This window comes from Diceros bicornis, unplaced genomic scaffold, assembly GCF_020826845.1.
Source record: "Diceros bicornis minor isolate mBicDic1 unplaced genomic scaffold, mDicBic1.mat.cur scaffold_339_ctg1, whole genome shotgun sequence".
Classification (NCBI taxonomy): Eukaryota; Metazoa; Chordata; class Mammalia; order Perissodactyla; family Rhinocerotidae; genus Diceros; species Diceros bicornis.
Genome location: NW_026691210.1, coordinates 8,191 through 30,334, shown reverse-complemented (window position 1 = coordinate 30,334; position 22,144 = coordinate 8,191). Strand labels below are relative to the sequence as shown.

The 22,144-nt window shown below is 48.7% G+C and overlaps 1 protein-coding gene and 1 long non-coding RNA gene across 2 annotated transcripts; both read right to left on the bottom strand.

Moving 5' to 3' along the window:
- Nucleotides 1-113: 113 nt before the first annotated feature.
- Nucleotides 114-2,711, bottom strand: LOC131402907 (uncharacterized). Its single transcript, XR_009219061.1, has 3 exons — nt 2,613-2,711; nt 1,785-1,875; nt 114-178 (listed from the first exon to the last, which is right to left on the bottom strand). It is a non-coding gene; the product is annotated as an uncharacterized LOC131402907 (long non-coding RNA).
- Nucleotides 2,712-14,200: 11,489 nt separating this feature from the next.
- On the bottom strand, nt 14,201-18,874 carry LOC131402905 (ral guanine nucleotide dissociation stimulator-like). The gene is made up of 7 exons (XM_058537379.1): nt 18,832-18,874; nt 18,272-18,341; nt 16,682-16,750; nt 16,184-16,258; nt 15,087-15,208; nt 14,785-14,885; nt 14,201-14,496 (listed from the first exon to the last, which is right to left on the bottom strand). The coding sequence occupies exons 2-7, from the start codon at nt 18,275-18,277 to the stop codon at nt 14,354-14,356; spliced, it is 516 nt and encodes a 171-aa protein (XP_058393362.1). The 5' UTR covers nt 18,278-18,341; nt 18,832-18,874; the 3' UTR covers nt 14,201-14,353.
- Between the last annotated feature and the right edge of the window lie 3,270 nt (nt 18,875-22,144).

Sequence of the window (22,144 nt, the reverse complement as noted above, 5' to 3'; positions counted from 1 at the left end):
ACACACAGACCTGAGTCAGGGGGCGCCTGCAGGTCTGCACGGACAGCAGCGAGGAGAACAGTCTCTGCCCTGTGCCATCTGACACATGCGGCAAGAAAGTACCGTTACGTTCTCTCGGTTCTACACTCCAAGGTCTTTTCTTTCTACTTCTTTCCTGCTCCACAGCCATCACCCAGGCCTAGGGAACAGTCACCTTATTCCTCATCTTATTCCCAGCACCTCCCATCTTGCCTCTTAAGTCTACATTCTTAACCATGAAGTCCATCTGAACCCACGTGCTTAGACCAAACGCTAATCACATCCTCCTTCTACTCGCATCTCTCCAGAGTCTTCCCACTGGTCTTAGAACAGAGTCCCAAGTCACCCCTGATCTGGTCCTGCCTGTCCCCCCTCGCCGGTGTGGCTCACACCCCTCCCCCTGTGTTGACTCAGCTCAGCCATCCCTCTTCTCAGTTCATGGACACACCAGGCTCTCTGCTTCAGGGGTGTCCTCATGCAGGTCCCTCTGCCTGAAACGCTCTCTTGAACACACTCCCACACCCTCACTCCAGTCTAACCCTCCAACTAGCTAAATCCAGTCCCATCTCTAGCTCTCAAGCTAAATATCAGTCCTTCTCAAGAGGGCTTCCCTGTCCCCTCAGGTTGAGTCCCCTTGTGCCAAACTCCCACATCACTCTCATCATTAACTGTCTAAAATCCAAATTCCCAAATACAATATAAATTCCACGGAGGTGGGACAAGGTCTCTCTGGTTCTCCAGGTCCCCATGTATGTGGCCCAGGGCCTGGCTCATCAGATGAGGAACCATCCCGGTTTGTCTAGGACTGCCCTGGTTTGAACACTAAACGTCCTGTGTCCTGGAAAACCCCTCTGTCCTGAGTAAACAAGGATGGTGGGTCACCATAAATTATAAACTCAAAGACTATCTATTGCATGACAAGCACACATTCCCCTCAAGAACATCACAGGAAAGCTAGAATGAAAAAGGCACACACACATACACACACAATTAGTAGAGGCCAACAACTAAATACAAAATTACTTAACAAGATTCTCTGCAACGTGAATCACCAGACCGTTATTTCAGAAAAGTTTCAAGAAACAAAGTTAATTCCCTTTAGAAGACAAAGTGGTGAGGACAGTCTTTTTAGAGACTAGTGCCCTGCCCTGCAATCTACAGTGTTGCTTAGTACTCCTCCCAATGATTTGAAATGGCATAAAGAAAAAAATGCTCAAAATAAATCTGGCTACTGGCAAATTCAATGTTAAATTTGTTATTAATACAAAGAAGTTCCAATCATCTTTTTCCCTGAATGCTCCTATATTTCAAATTTTTGTGGAGGATTTATAGGACTTTAGAAGTCAAGTTGAATGGGTCTAAGGAATGTTGCTGAGTATCCCTGCTAATATTTAATGGGATGTCTTCTAATACTACATACACACGCAAAACATTTCTGTATTTACATTATATATAAATCCTGACTTTTGAGTATTATGCAATGCAAGTAAATCTATATTTTCTACTATAATACACATTTGCAGTTATTTACACTTGTTTTATGTGTTCTTATTTGCATATAACTGTACTTACTGAAATATTTACCACACACAGCTTACCGTCTTTCCCTTGAATATAATCCATCAAACATCAATAATTTTTCTCAAGATACCCTCACTCTCAGTGTCCATGTGGTGACAACCTGAGCCCAGGAAAGCCCACTGGCAGGTCTTCTGCACAGCGGAGGCTGCCGGAACCTGTTGGTACCAGGTCCACAGGGTACTCACCTGGTCACACAGAAATCCATGGATCAGCGAGGACAGGTGGACCCTGAGCCTGGTTTCACCTCAAACTTGAGCTCCACGGATGTTTTCGTGTCTGAGGGGGGGAAAAAAAAGCGCAAACAAGCTTTTGAGGCCTTTTATAGGGTGTTGGATGGAAAGTTCACCCCATTCACTTTTCTTTTTTGTATTTACTGATTTAACTGTAACTGTTGGCTGTGACTGAATTTTCCCGATTCCTATGCAGTCACCTGCTCCCCAAGATGGGAGGAAGCAGCTTTGTGCTGTGTGCACTTGAGTCACTCAACTCACTTGGCTGGACAGAGACTTTTTGGTGACTCTGGGCCCTTTAAACAAGCTTGTCATTTAGGGACCCTGTAAGTGGCTCGATGACTTGTAAACAATTCCCACACTTCATTCAAGGCTCGGGAGATTTTCAGGCCGTGGAGCAGGTTTCCCAACCTCGGCACCACTGACATTTGGGGCCGGATGATTCTCTGTCGGGCCGTCCTGGCCCCTGGAGGACGCTGAGCAGCATCCCTGCCTCCCCCTCTAGATGCCAGGAGCGCCCCCATTAGTAACAACCGAAACACCGCCTCCAGACGCGGATAAGCCACCTGCGGACAAAATCACACGGTGACGGTGACGGCGACTCTGAGGAGGGGCCGGCGGCGCCCGGAGCCGGGAGGAACAGCAGCCTCGGGCGCCCTGAGCGAACAGCCTGGGGGAAACGGGGCTCCGGGGGGACGGAGGGACGCCGGGCCGTGACGGGGCTGCCCGCGGCCCAGGCCCCTCCCTGGACCGCGACCGGAGCCGGGACCGCCCGCCGCTTACCGCGCGTCGCCCCTTCGGCCGAAGGTCCACGGGAATGCGGTCCGCGCCGAGAAGACTGGACACACCGCGCAGACCTCCCGCTCCATCCACGGCGCCGCCCGCGCTTCCGCTTCCGGTCTCGGGCGGGCGTTCGGGGAGGACGCAGGTTCGGGGAGGACGAACCTTTGGGGGCTCTGGGTTGAGGCGGCGGGGGGGGGGGGGGGGGGGGGGCAGGGGGCGGGGCAGGGCGGGGCCGCGCACCCCAGCCTCGGGGGAGGTGTCTAGGTTCTAGAGTTAATGTGAGACCGGTGCGCGGGTTGGGTCAGCACCAGGGACAGGGAGCAGGTCTAGGGGCGGGGCTGTGGGTGGAAACCAGTTCTAGGGGCGGGGCTGTGGGCGGGGACAAGGGTGCGGGCGGGGCAAGGGGCGGGACCAGGCTGTGGGCGGAGCCAGGCCCGAGCCTTGTGCGGAGACCAGTTCCAGGGGCGGGAAGAGGCGGGGGTGGGGCTGGAATAAGTCTGGCCGACTTCACAGTGGGAGGAAATCAGCTCCAGGGGCGGGGCTGGAGGCAGGGCTTTCCGTGGACCCCATACTGTACAGGTAGCTGGATGTTGAACAGCTTTTCTTCATTCATTTCCTCACGTTTATACAGCCTCATAGAATGATGTGCCCATATTTAGAATTATAAATTTTTTGTGCGTGTTTGCTGTTCTTAATTTCATTAAAAAATTGGGTCATATATTCACATTTCTCTACAACTTACTGTCCCAAGACAGTAGATAAGGACATAACGCTATTTTAATTTTAATTTAAAAATCTGGGGGGAGGGAGGCCACTACGTCGTAGATGCACGTATAGGAAAACTTCAAAGAGTGGTGCAAAGTCAGTAAAATATTCTCACTCTATCACTGTCTCCCAGTCCTTTTGCACAGAGATAAACATCCTTTTCTCCTCTATCCTTCCAGACATACTGTGTATATGTGGGCCTGTGTATATGTTCAAGCCCAAGAGTGAGGTCCCCAAGCAAAACCTGAAGCCCATGAATTGTCTCATGCGTCAGAAGTTACTGAAAAGAGATTTAAATTTCTGGTGGAAGGAGATGAACTAGTGATGAATCCATAGGAAGACAACAAAGAAATAAGGGAATTTTACCATTTAAAAGGTCAAAGGAAAAAGTGAGAAAGAAAATGTGTTCATAATATCTGATGTAGCACATCTCTGGATAAGATTCGTATGCTATAAAATGGTAAACACTTATGTCATAAAACAGTAGACATTGAATTTTGATTTATCCTAATTCATTAAATAGTTATATTGGGCAAGGGGAATTATGTTTTTAATGTATGTAAGAACTCTTCATGCTGATTTTTTCAGAGAAGAAAGAAACTATAAATAGTCAAAAGATGAAAAATGAAAAAGTGTATGAGTAGCTAATATAGAAATACAGATTTTCAACCAGAAAATTAAAAAAGTTGTTTTTGGAACCAGAGTCAAGAGTGGGGAAGGTAGCTTTTCATTATAAGGCTTGAAGTATTATTTGAGAGATGTGCGTATAGACACACACACACGCACACACACGGGAGCCTGAATTTGTATTCCAAAGGGATCCTCTAACTCTACAAATAATTTGTTACAAGGATTCACTTTACAACAGTAGAACATATTTTGAAAACTACAGACTTCAAGCCAAAAAAAAAGCTCTCATCATCCCGGTGAAAAATGAATGGGGCATCACTTTCCAACCGACATGGTGATAAGCATTTTACACACATTACTCTTGAGTATTTTCACAGCAACCCGTAGGAAGATGGTATTATCTATCTCCATTTTGCAGATGAGGAAATTGGTGACAGCATATTGCTAAAATTTTCATATAAGTTCTCAATAGATATTGTTTTATGTTAAAATTGTTTATTGAATTTTCTTTTCATTAATAAAACGATATATGCCATTCTTACAAATAAGCAAAGGGCGTGTAAAAACAATTTAGCAAAACGACAGTTTCCTTTTGATATAATTAAATAGAACAATCACTTTATTATTTTTCTGCTCTCTGCCTCACATCTAGGAAGATATTTCCTATCCTAAAGGCTTACTAGAAAACTCTACTAAAAATCAAGAATCAGGGAATACCCATATTATGCAAGGTTCCTGAATACATGCAAAAAAAGCCATTATAACAAGTTTTTGTACAAAAATCTTAGATCATTCATGAACTGATAACAACACAAAACATGATTAGGCAAGGTAGTTCTGTAGAATGACAAATATTTAAACTTTAGACATTTAGAAAGGTAGTTCATTACAGTAACTAATGTGTATAAGAAGAAATTTTTCAAACTCATTAAGTGCCAGGAAAACGTTTGACAAATGCACTGCAATATTATTCAGAATAGCCAAGAGATGGAAACTACCTAATTGTGCATCTGTGGGTGAAAAGATTAAGAAAATCTGGGGCATCTATACAATGGAATATTATTCAGCCTTAAAAAGGAAAGAAATCCTGTATTCAGAATTGCTTGCCTGGATCATTTCAGTAGTCATGTGCTTTCTTGCTTAGCCCCCTCTGGTCCATTCACCAACCAGAAACCAGGGTGATCCTTTCACAATGTAAGCGCCACGACCTCTAATGGATCCCTAAAAGAGATTTTGGAGGTAGACTTCCTGGGTACCAGCTGTGTATAACCTCTAATATTCCTCATCCATACAATAGAGGTTAATAGTATTGTCTCCATAGCATTGTTGTGAGGATTAAATGAGTGAATACGTGTCAGACGCCTAGAATGTGCCTGGCACATGGTAAGGCAACATGAAAAATTTAACTGTAAATATAACCAAATTAAATATTGTGATGGCCTCTTAATTAAGTTGAACAATATGAAATTTCTAATATTCAACCATTTTGACCCATTATTATTGTTGAATAAATGATAAAACTCAGTCTAGGCAGGTTGTGTAGAGTCAAAAAGGATCGGATAAATGAAAATATTATTAGAAAAAATAAGCTGAAATAGATTGCTTTGCAATTTACAAAGCAGTTTCTCATACTTTGTTTCATTTAATCTCTAGAGAATGCTTTTCAGGGTATTATTACCACTGACTCTGAAGGAGTAACTGACTTGCCCCGAATCACACCACATTAAATAACACAATTAGAGTGGAAACATCATTTCGAGTATAAATCCCACATGATATTTTGTTTTCCCTTCATAATATCATCCGTCCTCTCAAGAAAGTGATGAAATAATGCTGATTCATAGGAACTTAGTCTTAAAGAGACATACTCTCAGATGATAAACACTATGTCTTTGAAACAGGGGTGTTGCGAGAAGAAACATGGGACCCATGCTTTCTGGGTTTTCAAGTCCATACTTAGAGTTCTGGGAAAGAGTAAAAGAAGGGAAAGGGTGAAAAATAGTCCAGAATGAAAAATGCTTGACGTATATGTAACTTTATTGATCACCTCAAGATTCTCTTTTTGTTTATGGTCTGTGTCACCCTACTAGAATATAAATGCTCTTAGGGTAGATCACTGCTATCTTGCAGCAAATGGTAGGGACTGAGTAAATATTTATTAAAGGAATGAAAGTGGCCTTGAATACATCTGCTCTTGACTCACCAGAGAACAGCCCCATACTAGGCAAATGGCATCATTAGTATAATTTTAAAAATCATGTCCTCATTAACTCGTAACCATGGATTCAAGGCTCCCATTTATTTCATACTTTCGAAGTACAGAAGAATTCTGGTGTATTAGGGAATGTATCCACAGCCTTGCTGTAAAATAAAGCAAGACTTTTTGGCCCATTGATTGCTGGTTCCAGCAGGGCCCATCTCTATACTTACCTCTAAACAATTAACTATAGGTTTATTATCCCAATGAACAGCAATTTGGTATGGAACCTGTTTTATCAGTGTCATGCAAAAGTAGACATTTGATATGTCTTTAAGTGGTGATATGGATAATAATGTTGATGCAGAAGAAGACAACTAAAAATTCTCTCTGATCTTTGTTAAGTGTATCTGGGTGAAGGGTATCTTGGAATCACTGGATTTCAGACCTCAAAAAGACTCATCCAACTCTTCATGTTACAGGTGAAGAAAATGAGGTCTAAAGATGTTAAGAGATTTGACCAGGACTAATTCCTGGGACTAGAGAGAGATCCTCTGATTCTCAGCTGGCCACATTGTCATAGCATCTCCAGCTCCAAACAGCCAAGAGAAGCAAGGCTGTTGATTTCTAGGTAGAAGTGATTCCCCTGCACGTTTTTACTTTCTCTCTCTTAGATGCCTGCTCTGCCCTGACAAGGAATTTATCTGATGTTTACGCTACACTTAAGAAGAGGAAAATGCTCCTGGCAAACATTATTGTGATTCGGTGTGGCACTGGAGAGCGCAGTCATGAAAAAATGAGAATCAAAAGAATAAGAGGTAAATAATATTAGAGAAGAAGAGAAAATCTATTATTTGAGTGGGACATAACTTATAAAGTTTACAACTGGTAAATAAGTTGAGTAATGTGAAAGGAAGCTAGATTCCTATATGAAACATCAAAAATACTGTTATATGAGCAAGAATTAGTTTAAGCACAAAGGAAAAGAAAGGGTGAGTCCACTGTATCCTCCTGACCTGGGACGCCCATAGTTTCCTGCCCTTGGACATTAGAGGTGCTGGTTCTCAGGCCTTCAGACTTCAGCTGAGTTATACCACCAGCTTTTCTGGTTCTCCAGCTTGCAGATGGCAGATTGTGGGACTTCTCTGCCTCCATATTCCTGTAATACATCTCCACATCTCTATGTTTATATATATTCTATTTCTATTTCTCTAGACAACCGTGACTAATACACGTGGATGACAAAGTCCATAGTAGGTGCACAGAGAGGAACTTTCGCAAAGCAAAGGAGGCTCCCCCACCCCACAGGAGAAAGCAACTCATCCTATCCTGGCAGCATGCATCAGCACATGCACGCGCGCACACACACACACACAAACACAGCTAACCTTAGAAATGTACTCAAGCTCAAACTCTCTCTCTCTGCCCTATAGGTCATCGCAGTGGTTATTTCCACATGGCATGTTATAAATTCTTTGCAGTTTATTATGTCTTTCCTCGCGTTAAGACTAGGTCAAACAGGGGCGGTGAGTCTGTTTAGCTTTTTTGTAGATCACAGGTTTTACACCAGAGTTTTGCATGTAGTAGGTGCTCTATAAATAGAACGACCAAATAGTTTTCTCTCCAAACTGGAACATATTGAGGAATGAAAAGGGTAGTATTAATAATTATGATAGGACAACAGGAAAAATATCTGCTGAAGACAGAAATTGAGGATTTAAAAGGTAAGGTGAACTGATCAGTTTTACATTTTAAACAGATCACTGTAACTAGAATCTCGTAGGCTGATTACAGGGAGAGAGGATTTGGAAATCTTAAGCTGTAATTGCCAATTTATTGCAGTATACCAGAAAAACTTGATATCTTTGCATAAATGTAGTTAAGTGGATGGGTTTAAAATATTTCAGGAAGTGAACTTCTAGTATTTGAATTAGATAGGTAGGTAGGTAGTTAGGTAGGTAGGTAGATAGATAGATAGACAGATATAATATACGAGCTCTTTTTCTGTGCCAAGCCATATGAGAACACTGTTGAGGGAAACATCTAGAAAATCTACATTAGTCATGTCTATATGGAGTATCCCATTTAGTGAGAACTGAATATTGAAAGAAAGAGATGATGCACATATAAGTAAAGTAGAAAAAAATATCAACAAAGAGGAAAAATGGAGTTTTGTAATTTAGGTTGCTAGAGCAGGAGAGTTCACTGTGTGGGAATGGTATTTTGTGTCATTTCGGAAAGGTGATTAGAAATGATTCAAAAGTGAAGAATCTGTAGGAGGATACAGGAGGGTGGATGGATGGGTCATTGATATGAATGTGGGGTGGCAGAGTGTCCAGAATGACACTCAGGGACAGACAGGATATTAGCACAAACAAGTGAATTTGGGAACGCTGAGAGAGAAGTGAATTATTTGGGAAAGTGTTTTTTTCAATTTGGAACCTGGACACTGTGAGTCGAGTCATCGCTGATGGGCTGAGTGGGCAGGTTGATATTTGGGTCTGGGGGGCAGAGTCAGATCTGTGCTGATTCTTTGAACATTTTTAGCTCATTAGTGGTATTTGAAGCCAGTGAAATGGATATGATTGCCTAGTAGGAGGGTGCAGGTGGACAGCAGATGTCAGAGCAGGGCTGACTTCTGGGAAGCATCAGGCATTGTGGGTTGGTTATAAAGAGAAGCCAACAAGTGACTCAGGAAGTTTGGAGCAGGAGAAGGACAGTGTAGCACTGGTGGATCCCAAGGACAAATGAGCTTTCTAAAGGAACTTGAAGGCCACAAAGTCACATGCTACTGCAGGACATGTCAGACAAATAATGAAAAGGCCACATTGGAATAGTAAGAGCCGTGACCTGTGAGCTAAGCAAGAGAAGCATCCACAGAAGGGGGACATGGGATCGGTTGCCAGTGTGGAAACAGAGGCATTGGGATGTAAGTGAACTTTTCACAAGGAGTCCCTGGCAGGAGGAGGAGAGGGAGGACATCGAGGGTGAGGGGCATTAGGAACAATGGATGAGGGATTGGTTTGTAGATGGTAGAGATTTGTGCATATTTGAAACATGAGGCATGATCCCAGTAGGGAGGTGATTGAAAGTACTGCGAATATTGAAAGCATGAGGTCATTGAAATGGAAAGATGAGATGAAAATCAGAATGGTTTTAGCTAAGAAAGAAATATATCTGTATAAAACAACAGAAATGGTGTGATAAATGAATTGCTTATGCGGAAAATTTCTAGATCTGATGACTAGAGTGTGAAATAGTTCTTGTGTGGTGGTTAACAATTTGTCTGTGAGATATGAAGTAGGTCAAGAGAAAATAGTTTTATGGAACTCAAGAAATGGAAAGAAATTAACAGAGCATTCAGGAAGCATTAGAGAATGCATGGAGGCCCATTGGTTGCTGCTGATTCTCTGTTGGGACCCCCAGGCTCCTCGTGTGCTCTCTCTTCAGCGGCGATCCTCAGTGCAGGTGTCAACATGGCATGGCAGGAATTTGGAATCATCCAAAGTCAGAGGCTTGCAGGGCAGATATGATGAGAGTAAAGAATTAGGGAGCGTTGTCAGTGGGTTATTGAAATGATGGACCACAGAATCCAAGATTAATATGGAGGAGTAGGAAGAGAGAAGGAAGAGAGCCTTGTTAAGATACTCTAACTGGAGTAATCTATTTTCTTAAAGAATGGTTGTATACGGTAGAGTTCTTTGTGTAGAAACTAGAAATGTGGAAATTTGTGGTGAGAATGTGGTGTTTCTGAGTTACTGATTTACAAGCAGGAGAATTTTGGGTGAAAACAGGCTCTGGGTGTGGAAGTGAGTATCTAAGGGTGGAAGAGTGCGTGATTTCATTAGAGATGGGACACTCAAAGGAGTTATGGAGTCCTTGGATCTCTGTGTCCCAATAACGTAGGTTACAGGGTACCAGCATGTGTATAGTTGTCAATGATAGAGAAGGGAAGAGAATAACATCCTTAAGCAAGACGGAGGAGGCAAGTTGGTCTGGATTTGCACTGATAGTGACACATCAGCTTGATAGTGTCCCAGAATCCCGTTCTCAACGTCTGATGCCTATATCAGCAGCATCAACATCAGCTGGGAACGTCTTAGAAATGAAAATTCTCCGTTGCCTCCCCAGACCTACTTGGGTTGAGTTCCAGCAATCTGAGTTATAAAAACTCTGCAATGATTGTAATGGACAGTATGATTTGAGACACATTTCTCCAGGGAGAGAAAGAGGGTGCAATATCCAAATGAGCTGCGAACATTCTCCATGGATGGTAGTCTTCATCCTCCTCTTTGTTCCAATTTTGCATTTTATTCTGTTTTTAAAGAGAAAGCTCAAAAAATATGTCCTAACTTCATAGTAGAAACAATGAGACCATGAAACTAAAACCAAGTAGAAAACTGAAGTTCTATGCAGTCTGAAGGCTGAGCAGCTGTATATTCCAGAGGTCAGTTACTAGAATCGCTTCCCATCCTGGCAGTGAGGTCATGTGCAGTCAATGGGAGGAGACCTTGGAGAATCCCCAGCAAGTCTGTGGATACAGGAGACTGCAGGGACTCCAGGCCTGCAGCAGTGAAGGAGAACTCTTAAGTCCTTTGGATTCACAAATACCTTAAAAACAGTTGCACTGGGGGGTCCAGGTGAATCCCTGGGCCGTGGCTGAAGCTGAGGGGTCTGCACACCAGCCCTGAGCCCACCCCTGGCCAGTGTCCATATTGGGCAGAGATGAGTCCTGGTTTGGGTCTGGGTCTCTCATAGCCCCTCTGCAGGCAACGAGCATCTTTTGGAGATATCAGGAGACAGACACAGAAAGTGAAGAAAAGCATGGGAGGGAGTGACTGTGGCCTCGAGGACAGACGAGATTGCCCGGGAGGCAGAGAGAGCAAGGAGCCAAGAAAGGCATCCTGAAAACACAGTGAGAAAAGCAACATGGGTGCTGAAGAAAAAGAGAGTGATGTGGTTGAGAAATTCCCCATGAGACAGGCTTGACTCTCACAGCATCTCTTTGTAACGTCCGTCGTGATCTTTACCTTTCATGATAACATCAATTTTTATTTACCATGATTTTTCTTCCTTTTTATATTAAAATTGATAGGATAATCGATGCTGAGGAATTAGTGTTTTGAACTTATATCTGTTTTTTCATTGAGTGTTAACTCAATGAAGAGATGATACCTACTTGAATGAGATTTATCTTTTAATATATATTAAATCTGATTCCATAAATTATTCTGATTTTGCATGTAATTTTTTTTTTTTTTTTAGCTGAGGGAGATTCACCCTGAGCTAACATTTGTTGCCAATCTTCCTCTACTTAGTATGTGGGTCACCGCCACAGCATAGCTGCTGAGTGTTGTAGGTCCACACCTGTGAACAGAACGTGGGCTGCCAAAGCAGAGCTTGCCAAACTTAACCACTAGGCCAGGGGCCAGAACTATGATTTTGCATCTAATTTTAACATAAAATCCATCAATCTTTCTCTTCTTTGTCACATGTTAATTCAGACATAGGTCATTTCTGTATCATGAATTAAGTATCTCTTGTTTGTTACCTGGCAAACCTGTGTAGCTTTGATTTTGGAATCTTAAAAATGAGCATACCCCCTGGGGGCATTATTTTCCCCGTAGAGAACCTTGGCAGCAGACTCATTGCCTTCCTTCCCACACTAGATCCAGAGTCGTGGAAATGTGTTCGCCTTGCACACAGCACAGAGCACATAGGAATTACTCCACAAACATGTGGTAAGTGAACAGTTGGTGGCATCATCAGGTCATTCACAGAACGAGACTGAGAGAGAGCTTCCTTAGGTCAGGAAGGAGAAGCATTCCTTTATATTTTCAATCAATGTTTTAATTTGTAACATTGTAATGTGAACACCGAGTATACTATTTGTATCAAAATTGTGTTCTGAAAGTTTTCAAAAATCTCTAAATCTCAGAGTAGAGGAAAATCAACCTCTGTGAACCTGTCACTTGCTTCAAAAATTATCAACTCGTATACCATCTGGCTTCGTTTATCCTCACACCCACCCCGCTAGAGTTAACCAGCTGAGATGACTGAGAGCACATCATTTCAGCTATAAATATTTTCAGTTTCTCTTACAGATGAGGGATTTTTTGAACACAAACACACTAATGTTATCACACACAAAAATAAAAGTGTCATTCCTATAATCAACTATCTGGTCAGTATCCAAAGTCCCCCAGTTTTCTCAAGATGATTTCCTGGTTTTGCATTTTATTGGAGTCAGGATCTTTAAAAAACCCTTTTTTTGCAATTGCTTGATGTGTTTCTGAAGTGGCTTTTACTCTCTTACTAGTTCATGCATCTTGATGTTTGGGTGGGATATGCCTGTGTGTGTTTACATGTCTACACCAAGCTGTGAATTCTTTCTTTCCTGGATGGCAGTGCCCTGGCAGGAAGGGCCTGTGCTGTGGGAACCAGGATTTCTACTCTGCATCTGGCTGAACTGAAAAGGCGTCCCTGGGTGACACTTGCAGCCTTCAGAAAGGAGGGGGAAGAAGTACCAAGGAATTCAAGACAATGGCCCTTGTCTTACAGGGTGTTTCCAGGGCATGATGTTCAAAATGCCGGGTGGTAACCCTTTAGCTCCTAGTCGTAGGGTGGATTCTGGGTGTGAGCTCAGAGTAGTGTCTGTTTACCACCCATGTGGGAAGCGTTTCAGTATTTTAATTGGTAAGTTTGTGTCTGTTGTGTCTGTGTTGTCTAAGATGGGTTGCATTCCCCTGCTGGACCCACTCCTATACCTGCCCCTCTCGTGCCTCATCTTTCAAAACTCCCAACAGGCAAGTTTCACATCCCTGTAACACACATCCACATAACCACAGCACAGACTGGGGAAAAGAACACAGTCATCCCAGGGGCTACGTGCTCTATGCGCTCAGGCCCAGCTGCCCCTTTGGGACAAGTCAGTAACAACACGACTGAGTGTGTAAACTAGTGACCGTCTGAGACCATGGACCTCAGAACACCAAGGTCCCAGATGTCACCCTAGGCAGCAATGGACAGTGTGGGTCATTCAGTGGCCAGGATTAAGGTCTATTATCTTGGCAAACCAGAGGTCACCCCGATCCATCAGGCCCAGCCAGGGAGGAATGGCCACGATGTACCTGACAGAGAGGCTGGGGGCCTTCTACGGAATTTCTGCCCAAAAAGAATCATATAAGGAAATGCGGGGATGCTGGAAATCCTAGTTCACAGGGAGTGGCGAGGTTTATGGAAGAAAGTCCTATTGTAGGTTTAAAAGCTGCCTCATGAATCTTTTCCTCTGGATATGAAACAAGTGGGAAAAGGACTTCCATGGCATGGGCCAGGATCCCAGGAGGATTCCAATCTAGGCGAAGGGTGAACAGGGAGCCCTAGAGGCGGCCTGATGGGGATGTCCTGTCGGCCCTTAGTCCATCAGCACATGGTCTTCCTCTGGCCTTGTCTTTTCCACATGCAAACTTTTATCTTTTTACATTTTTTCCTCATTTAGTGTTGATGCAAATCTAGAGACTGATTAGAAAACGGTAACTTCCAATAGTTGGTCAAAAGAAACCTCAATGGGAGAAGCAGAAAACATCCTTCTTCCTGGAAAGCTGTAGAAAGACAGCCGCTGCCCTGGGGAAGGACATGGTCCTGGCAAGTGGTATTTGAAAGACATCTACATTTCAGTGGTTGTTGCTCTGCCTGGGAAAGTCCCTCCAACCTCTACATCCAGGGAGATCTGAGGGGCTGTCTCTGCTCCTGGCCCAGGTGAACCACACTGAAATGCACCTGTCCTCTGAGGAAGGGGGACTTGAGGGTGTCATTCAGTAGCCAGGGAGGGGACTGGCCGTCCTCCCTTCTCCCACATACCATAAGCTCTGACCATACATGAGTTCTTAATTCAAGGCGGAATGTGAGATTCTGTGTCTCATTTACATGAGCATAAGCAGTGAAAGAACCACACCACAACACCCAGGCTGTGACAGAAACAGAACTTACTGCAACATTCAAATCTGATATTTACTCTTAAACATATACTAATGCTCCTCCTCAATGGATAAACAGTCCCTGGGGTGCAGATGTCAGGGATTTGGAGGGGGGTCGTGCCCTCCGCCTGGGGCTTTAGGGGAAACCAGGGAAAGTCTTCAGATGTCCTCCTTCACTTGGGGTGGGGGGGGAAGAGCTGACCCGGTGCACCCCGAGGGTCCCAGTGGCCCTGCTGCTCAGGAGGAGCTGCACTTGTGGTCTCCAGAGGGTTATGGCTCCTTGCCAAGGGCACGGTGGCTGAAGAGAAGAAACAGACTATTTTGGGGAACCTTCCTGAGATTCACGGCACACCTCCCTGCCCCACAACACTCTTATCCAAACCCTGTGCCGAGTGCTCAGTCCATCAACAGCACCTCGTTTGTCCCTGATGGGGGAGGCATCATTTAGCATCACTCATTTAAGAGGAGGCAACCGAGTCCCAGAGAGGAGAGGGGAGCGGCCTGTCCCAGGCCTGGCCAGCACTGGAGCTGGGATCCAGGCCCATGCTTAGCCCGAAGCTGTACTGAGCCCCTGGATTCAGTCGCTGCTGCTCCTGACACTCACTCGGCCCTGAACTGGAGGATGTCCGGTTCCTCTTTCTCCTGAAGAGCCGCATTTTGCTCGTCTTCTGGTGTGTGGGCTCCAGCCGGCAGGAGAGGCAGTAGCTACAGGACAGAGTGGCCTGTGAGCTACCAGGAGCCGCACCTCAGGTGTCCCTCCCAGAGCCTGCCAGCAGCTGAGTCCCGGTGCCCCATGGGTCACCACGCAATGAGGTCTGGGGCTGATCAGGGAGCCAGGCCCCACGCTCTGCAGCCGGCCGGCCGAGAGAGTCTGGCCTGCCCTCACCCAACTCCTGTGCCCCTCACCTCTCATCAACACTGAGGGGCTCCATCGCCTGGAACCAGGCCCCAAATCGCTCCTCGGGATTCAGGTCATATTCACTTGCAGCCTGCTGGAGCAGCTGGATCTTCCTAATGACTTTGTATTTCTGGGAGGAAGGACAGGATGCAGACAGGTCCCGGGTGGGGAACCCTGCCAGGGACTTGTGCGGAGTGAGGATCTGGTCTGGGGTCTGTGCTCACTCGGGAACCCTCCTTCCTTCCCACTCCATTCAGGACTTGCCTGTCCTCACAGTTGGCTTGAATTAGTTCCTCATCCAGGAAGGTGTCCTTGATGCCAGCCCCTCCCGCACCCGCCAACGTGATGGGATTCCCAGCTTTGTAGCATCTAACTGTCCCAACAAATATAAGACCCGAGGGATGAGGACACGTGACATCTTGCCACGGGAGGTCTGTGATTTCCACTTCCCCACCCTCCCCACAGCTGCTGACCTCACGCCATTTCTGGAAGTTGACCAGATTTCCCTGGAAGGGAGACAGCCAATGTCCATCAGTAACGGCCCCCTAAGCCCATAACCAGCCCCCATCCCACCCCTTCTCAGGCTGCAGGAATGTCAGGGCCCAGCAGAGGGCAGACCTTCCACAAAGAGAACTTGACACTGGGCCAGGCTCTGGGCTCCAGAGCAGGAGGGACAGGGGAGCTGAAGCCAGAGACCTTGCAGCCCACCCATTTCTGATGACAGACGGGAAGACTGAGGCCTCAGGCAAAAAGGGACAGCTGGACCACAGATGTGCTTCCTCACTTGCAGGGGCTGATGGCACTCCCCCAGGGGCAGGGCCCAAGGGGGAGGCTGAATCCAGCTCAGACACAGCCTCCTGCAGCTTTGCAGGCAGGCAGCTATGAGCTTCACTAGTCCTGAGAGCCTGGTAGGGGGCTTACGCGGAGCCTCCATTCACGCATCACTAAGACGGGCCTGACTCTGACTCCCTAGCTCCCAGGGGTGGCCATGATGCTCTCATGAGAGGAGGTTTGCCAGGTACAGAGAGCTCAGGGCCCAGTGCAAGGCTCTCGCCTCCCAAACCACAGGATCCTGCTCCCTGGCCCCACCTCCAGGCTCACTCACTTGTAGATCATCCTCCATCCCAATGTCCAGCAGTTTCAGGTGATTGAGGAACGTGCCCAGGAAGGGGACGACACCCTGTGAAATCAGGGTGGGAGTGGGGATGAGTCCCAGCTCTCAGGTGCCCCCATGGACCCTCCCCCAAATCCCTTCACCCCAGCCTCCTGCCCACCGCAGACTCCCACAGAGAGCAGCCTAGGACCCTCAGCAGCCTCCCCCCTGTTGCACCCTCCAGGACCACCCAACGTCCCCCGTCAGCTACCAGGGGCGGCTTTTGGCAAATCCCAGGGTGTGCGGTCCCTGCCACTCCCCCCGCAAATCCATCTTGCGCCCAGCCATTCCAGGCCTCCTCCTGGTCACTTCCAGGGCAGGCATTTCAGGCTCTGGGGCTCCAGGAGCTGGGCTGGAGGAGGAGGGACCCCTCTCTTGGGGAGGCCTCCAGCCGTGAGGGGTGAGACCCCCTCCTCTGACACCTGGACCCTCCCCCTCAGGCCCCCTCACCTGCTGCTGCTGCCTCTCCTGGGCTCCCTGGGGGTCCATCTCTTGGGTGGCCCACACAGAGTTCACCTCCTGCAGGGTCAAGGACAGGCTCAGGGAGGCCATGCTACCTTCCCCGTGTCTCCCAGGCCCCTGATCCTGGACCCTGGACATCTGATGTCTATGGCGGCTCCCATTCCAGAGTGATCTGATTCTAGATCACTCCCAGCTCCAACACTCCCTCCTCTGTGCCCTCAGGCCTGCCTAGGCCCCTAAGCCTCTCTCCTCCTCAAGAAAGTGTGAGGAGGACTCCCATGCCTCCCAGGGTCCCCTGAGGACTGTGTCATCTGACTGTCACCAGTGCTCTCCCCTCCCCCCTCGAGGAGGAGGAGCACAAAGCCGCTGCACATTCCTCTCCCCCTTGTACCTCATCACCCCTGTGAGGCCTGCACCACAGATCATCTCCCTCCATTTCCCAGATGAGGAGACCGAGGCCCACAGAGGGGTGGTGACTTGCTCAGGGGCCACAGAGGAGAGACCACTCCCCCTCCCAGCCAGAGGCCCTGGCCCCCGGCCTTCACTCCTCCTCCAGACACACCTCTGACCAAGGCCCTGTCCTCTGGACTCTCGGGGTGTGTTGAGGCCCTCAGTCAGCCTGAGCCATGGATCGGGAGGCACAAGGTGTCTCAGGGGGCATATCCAACTGGCTTCTGCCTGTCCCAACCCCTGGGGTTTTCTGACTCCAGCTGGACCTGAGGCCATGCCAAAGGCCTCAGCTCCCTAGGATCCCCTCAGGATGGTCCCTGCACAGAACTCCTCCTTCATTCACTCAGGAAGGGGACCCCCTTGTGCCACATCTGAGTGACAGTGTAGGGGGTGACCAGGGCGTTGGGTGATGGTGACATTTGCATCCTTTTTTACTTGGAACCTTCTAATGTCCTGCCAGGAAGGTCCATTAAGAATCTGTAGGTTCCCCGATAATTCTCATTGCCATCTGGGGTGTATCCTTATCAACAAGTCACCTGGGGAGACTCTCACTGAGTTTTCAGCAGTAACCACTATCGGGATAGAGTGCAGAGTCCCAGAGAGCACACAGTTCTGTGCCAGATCCACCATTCGTTCCAAGGCTGGGCAGCCCCTGTGTCCACCTGGCCTGTGTGACCACACAGTGCCCGTCCCTGGGGCAGGCAGAGTGCCCTTCCCTGAGAGGTGCAGTGCAGATAGAAGGAGCAGCAGGGACCTGGCTTCCTGAGGACAGACCGGGCTGCTTTAGGAGGAAAGGAACCCCCACCCACTCCATCCACCCGCCAGCCTGGAGGAAGATGAGGGCCAGCTGATGGGCCCGCATGGAAGCTAGAGACCTGCTCATTCTGCCAGCTCCTCACCTCCTGGAACAGTCCAAAAAACACCACTCTATCCCGTGACCAAGGCCTCCTGCCCCAAACAGTCCCCACCTGCCCTTGCAGCTCACACCACCTGCTTCCTGTCAATCTGGACAAAACAGACCGTTATGTCTCAGAGAAACTTTCAGTGAAAAACTAGCCAAAGCACACTCTGCCTGGTCCCTCCTCCCCCCTCCCCTCCCCTCCTTCCAGATCTCCAGCCTCCACGCACCTCCATGAGCAGCTTCCTGCTCTCCCGCTGGTCCGTTTTGCACAAGGTTTTAAATTTTTGGCAGTTCCTCCTGAGGAGGGAAAAAAGGAAAGAAACACTGTGGGGTGGTTTAAGGGTAAATCCCTTTTGTTTGAAAACCCAGAATTATCCAGACAGCCTGGATGAGCGTTTTCAATGTGTGCTCTGAGCCCTGAGGTCTCTGGGACTGGGGAGGGAGCTCTCCTGTTGTCACCTGGGGCCTTCGTTCTCTTATCTACTGAACAAATCTGTTTTAAACAGTCTTGATTTCAGGTGGACAGAGAGTTCTGTTGCTGCAAAGCAAACCCTTGAAAATGTTCAATTTAGTTCGAGCCAGGGTCTGGCACTTAGGGAAACTGATTCCTAAAGCAGAACCACTGGCCTAAGTTTCCAGAAAGACTCCAAGCCTCCCAACCAGGTCAGACCCTGTCCCCAGGGTTCACTGTCTCCCAGGATGTCCCAGCTTACTGAAGGGCAGTGGCAGCCCTGTGGGGGGTGTCTGGTTCACCCAGGTGGTGACGCATGGAGAGAGGCCTACGCACCTGGACACCCGTCCCCACGTCTTTTTTAAACGCTGAATGGAGGGGCTCTGCAGGGCCCAGAGGATGGCATGGAGTGATGAAAGGTTCCTCAGGCCTTTGCACTCCTGGGGAAGGGAAGGGAATGAGCTGTGAGGGGAGCTGGAGCCCTGCTTCCTCTGGCTTTGGTCACCTCATGGACGTCCCCTGTCCTGGATGAGACAGAGGCTCTGGAAACCTGAGAAGAGCACAGCTAGACCCTGATGAGGAACACTCCCAGGGAGGAGGATTTTAGCTCAAGCCAAGGAAGGAGCCCAGGAAGGGGTGAGCATCCCACCACTGGGACCAGGAGTCAGGTCATTGAGACACTGGCAGGAGGGGCCTAAGGACTGTGCAAAGGCTCAGACCACAAACTTCAATCCCGACAGCTGGAAAAGGAGAAGGGGCAGTTCCCACGACTCCAGAGAGGGGCTCAGAGGGCCTCCCACATCTTACCTTGGCCACCTGGATCCAGAGCTCCACCAACCTGGCCCTGTCCTGGGCTGTCATGGTCGGGTCCCCGAGGCAGGTGGTGATGACACATTTGACCACTCAGATAAAGTGGGTCATGGTGGCACGAATGGTGGGTGCCAGGAACTCATTGGCCCTGTTGTCCCACTGGGACCAGATGGAGTCCAGGAAGTGGCGGGGCATCAATTTCATGAACAGCTCCTGGGGAGGACAGGGAGTGTTACCCAACCCTGCCACATCCCAGCTCAGTGTCCACAGCCCCCAGTCCCAGGCCGGGTCAGTGGTGAGAGCTGGAGCTCAGGAAGCTGAGAATGTGGCCTGAGACTTGTGGGAGTCCCTGGGTGTTGCCTGTGTCCCCTGAGAGCACCCAGCACAGGATGACCCAGGACCCGATACTGTGGTGCAGGATAGTGACATTTGCTCCCAGCCCAGTCTCACTTCCTCCAAGCACCAGAACTCGGCTCCTGCTTGACCATCTCAAGGGGAATCTTCCAACCATTCTGATTATCCTGGGGTCTGACTCCTCTTTCAGATGCACATTCCCCCAAGGCAGCAACAACCACGGGCTTTGATTGTCTGCCATGTAGTCATGGACATATGAGGTGCCTAATAAGTGCTGAGGCTCTTGAGGCCTCTCGGGCAAATGAGTATTCTACCCGAGGACCTGATAGCACTTCAGTGAGCTCCCCACCCCCAGCAAAGAGCAGACTCTGCCCAACTTCCTCTCTGCTCCACCTCATCCATCTGCACAGCCACTCTGCATGGCAGATGCTCTCAGTGTCCATCTCTCCTGTCCACATGAGGACAGCAAAGGCTCGAGAGTTAAGAAGGCTGCTCAGGTCACATGAGGGTAAGTGGGAAAGCAAGAGGTTGGACCGAGATCATGGGATTCTAGATCAGGAAATGGCAGGTCTGGGGCAGCTGATGGCACAGGGGAAGGCCGGCCCCACCTGCCCTGAGAGCCCCGCTGCTCACCACATCCATCAGTGTCAACTGCTCTGCCACCAGCCGGGGAGGGAACTCCAAGAAGTCAGGCTTCTCCTCTCTCAGCAGCTTCTTGGTGCTCAGGTCCGAGGGGCAGGTGGGCTCCAGGGCTGGATCTGGCTCTGCTGTTATCTCTCCAGGTGGAGGGAGGATTCTCCCTGGAGCCAATGGTCCAGCTGGCTCCAGCTCAGGAGCTGGCACTGGGGCTGGAGCTGACGTCGGTGGTGTCTCTGGCCCTGGAGGGACTGATGGAGGTGACACTGGCTCCAGCTCTAGCACAGGTGGTGGAACTAGAGCTGGAGCTGGATCTAGCCGTGGAGCTGGCCCTTGCTCTGGCTCTGGAGCTGGAGGCAACTCTGGAGATGGTACTGCAGCAGGAGAAAGAAACAGTTTCACTCAAGTAGCTGACTTCCCCTGTGCCTGTCAAAGCCAGGAAAGACCCCACTGCCTTGAAGTGAACCAAGCCTCTGAACACTCTGCAAATTGTCATCCCAGACTGCAGTCGCCTCACCTTCCAGCTCTGCCTCAATGGGCCGTGGATGCTCCAGCTGGACCTGGAGAAGGTAGGCGTGGCCCTGCAGCCCCGAGCCAGGCAAGCTGAGATGCAGAGAGGCCAGCTTCATGCTGAAGCAGGGATAGTGCAGGGGCTCCCAGAAATCCTGCCCTGGGTCCAGGCAGGTTCCCACCAGAGAAGAGATGGCACTGGGGGAGGCAATTGGGCAACAGAGTCAGAGGCCTGGCCTTTCCCTCCACACTTCTCACCCAAGGCACCCTGGCTTGGGGCTGGGCCCTATGCCTGCCCCTCTCCATCCAGGTGAGAGCCACAGGGCAGTCCTGACCCCTGTGAGGCTGTCCTGGCAGTGGCAGGCCTGCTTATCCAGCAGGTTGACACAGAGTCTGTTGTGACTCTCTTCCCACTGACACTCTTCTCCTGAAGGTCTGGGACACAGCCCACCCCAGCACTCCATGCACTTGTGCAACTGGATTGAGCACTGAGACAGATTTGTGACCAGGTTGCTCACACGCCTCCTGTTCTGGGCCTGGAGGCGGTGGTCAGAAGAGGTAGATGTGGAGAAGGGGAGGCAGATTCAAATGGGTCTGTGGTGGGAATGGGTTTCTAGGGGAGAACTCAGCCCAGCCACCCCTCTGGTTCCCAGGGGTCCTGGCACCCATCCATAGCTCTTTGACTCCTGTCCTCCTGGAGTGGAAGCCACCGGGCCTCTGCCTTCCCATGGGAATCAAAAGATGCGTGAGATGCGGCTTCTGACAGGCTCCCCTCAGCCACAGCCTCCATCTCTCCCCCCACAGCTTGTTCTTTAGAGACAGGAGGCCGTCCTTCTGCACCCAAAGACCACTCACTTTTTTAGGTGGTCCTGCGCTCTGCCCTCCTGGCTGGAATAAGGGGAGATGCCTCCAGATGTAAAGGAGGCTATGAGGGCATCCCTTGGGATGGAAGGTGGATGACAAGACCTGCGAATGATGTCTAATGTCAATGTCTGACTCTCAGACGGAAATTGAGGCCACGCATTGTGTCTCCTTCATTCACTGGGTTTACTGTCTCCAAATGTCCTGCATGCAGTAGATGCTTAATCTACATGGTTTATTGAATGTAGTCCACCCAGAACCATCCCAGACACCTGAGTGGGCCTAGGGCCTCTCTGCTGCCCCAGAGATCCTTGACTGGCTACCCCAAGGAAAAGGACCAGGACCAGCTGGATGGAATCTCCAACTCCTTGACAGGGTGGTTTCCATGTGCTTTTCCAAACTCAGAAAGGCCGCATCTCAGAGATGGCTGAGGCAGACTACTTTTCACGGGGAAGAGAGAAATAAACACCATGAACAA

Excerpts from the sequence above, each read along its gene's own strand:
- LOC131402905 (XM_058537379.1), bottom strand. Across the intron at positions 16,259-16,681 it reads AGGAGAGGCAGCAGCAGCAG|GGTGTCGTCCCCTTCCTGGG; the intron begins GTGAGGGGGCCT and ends CTGATTTCACAG. Across the intron at positions 15,209-16,183 it reads GGATGGAGGATGATCTACAA|AAATACAAAGTCATTAGGAA; the intron begins GTGAGTGAGCCT and ends CCTTCCTCCCAG.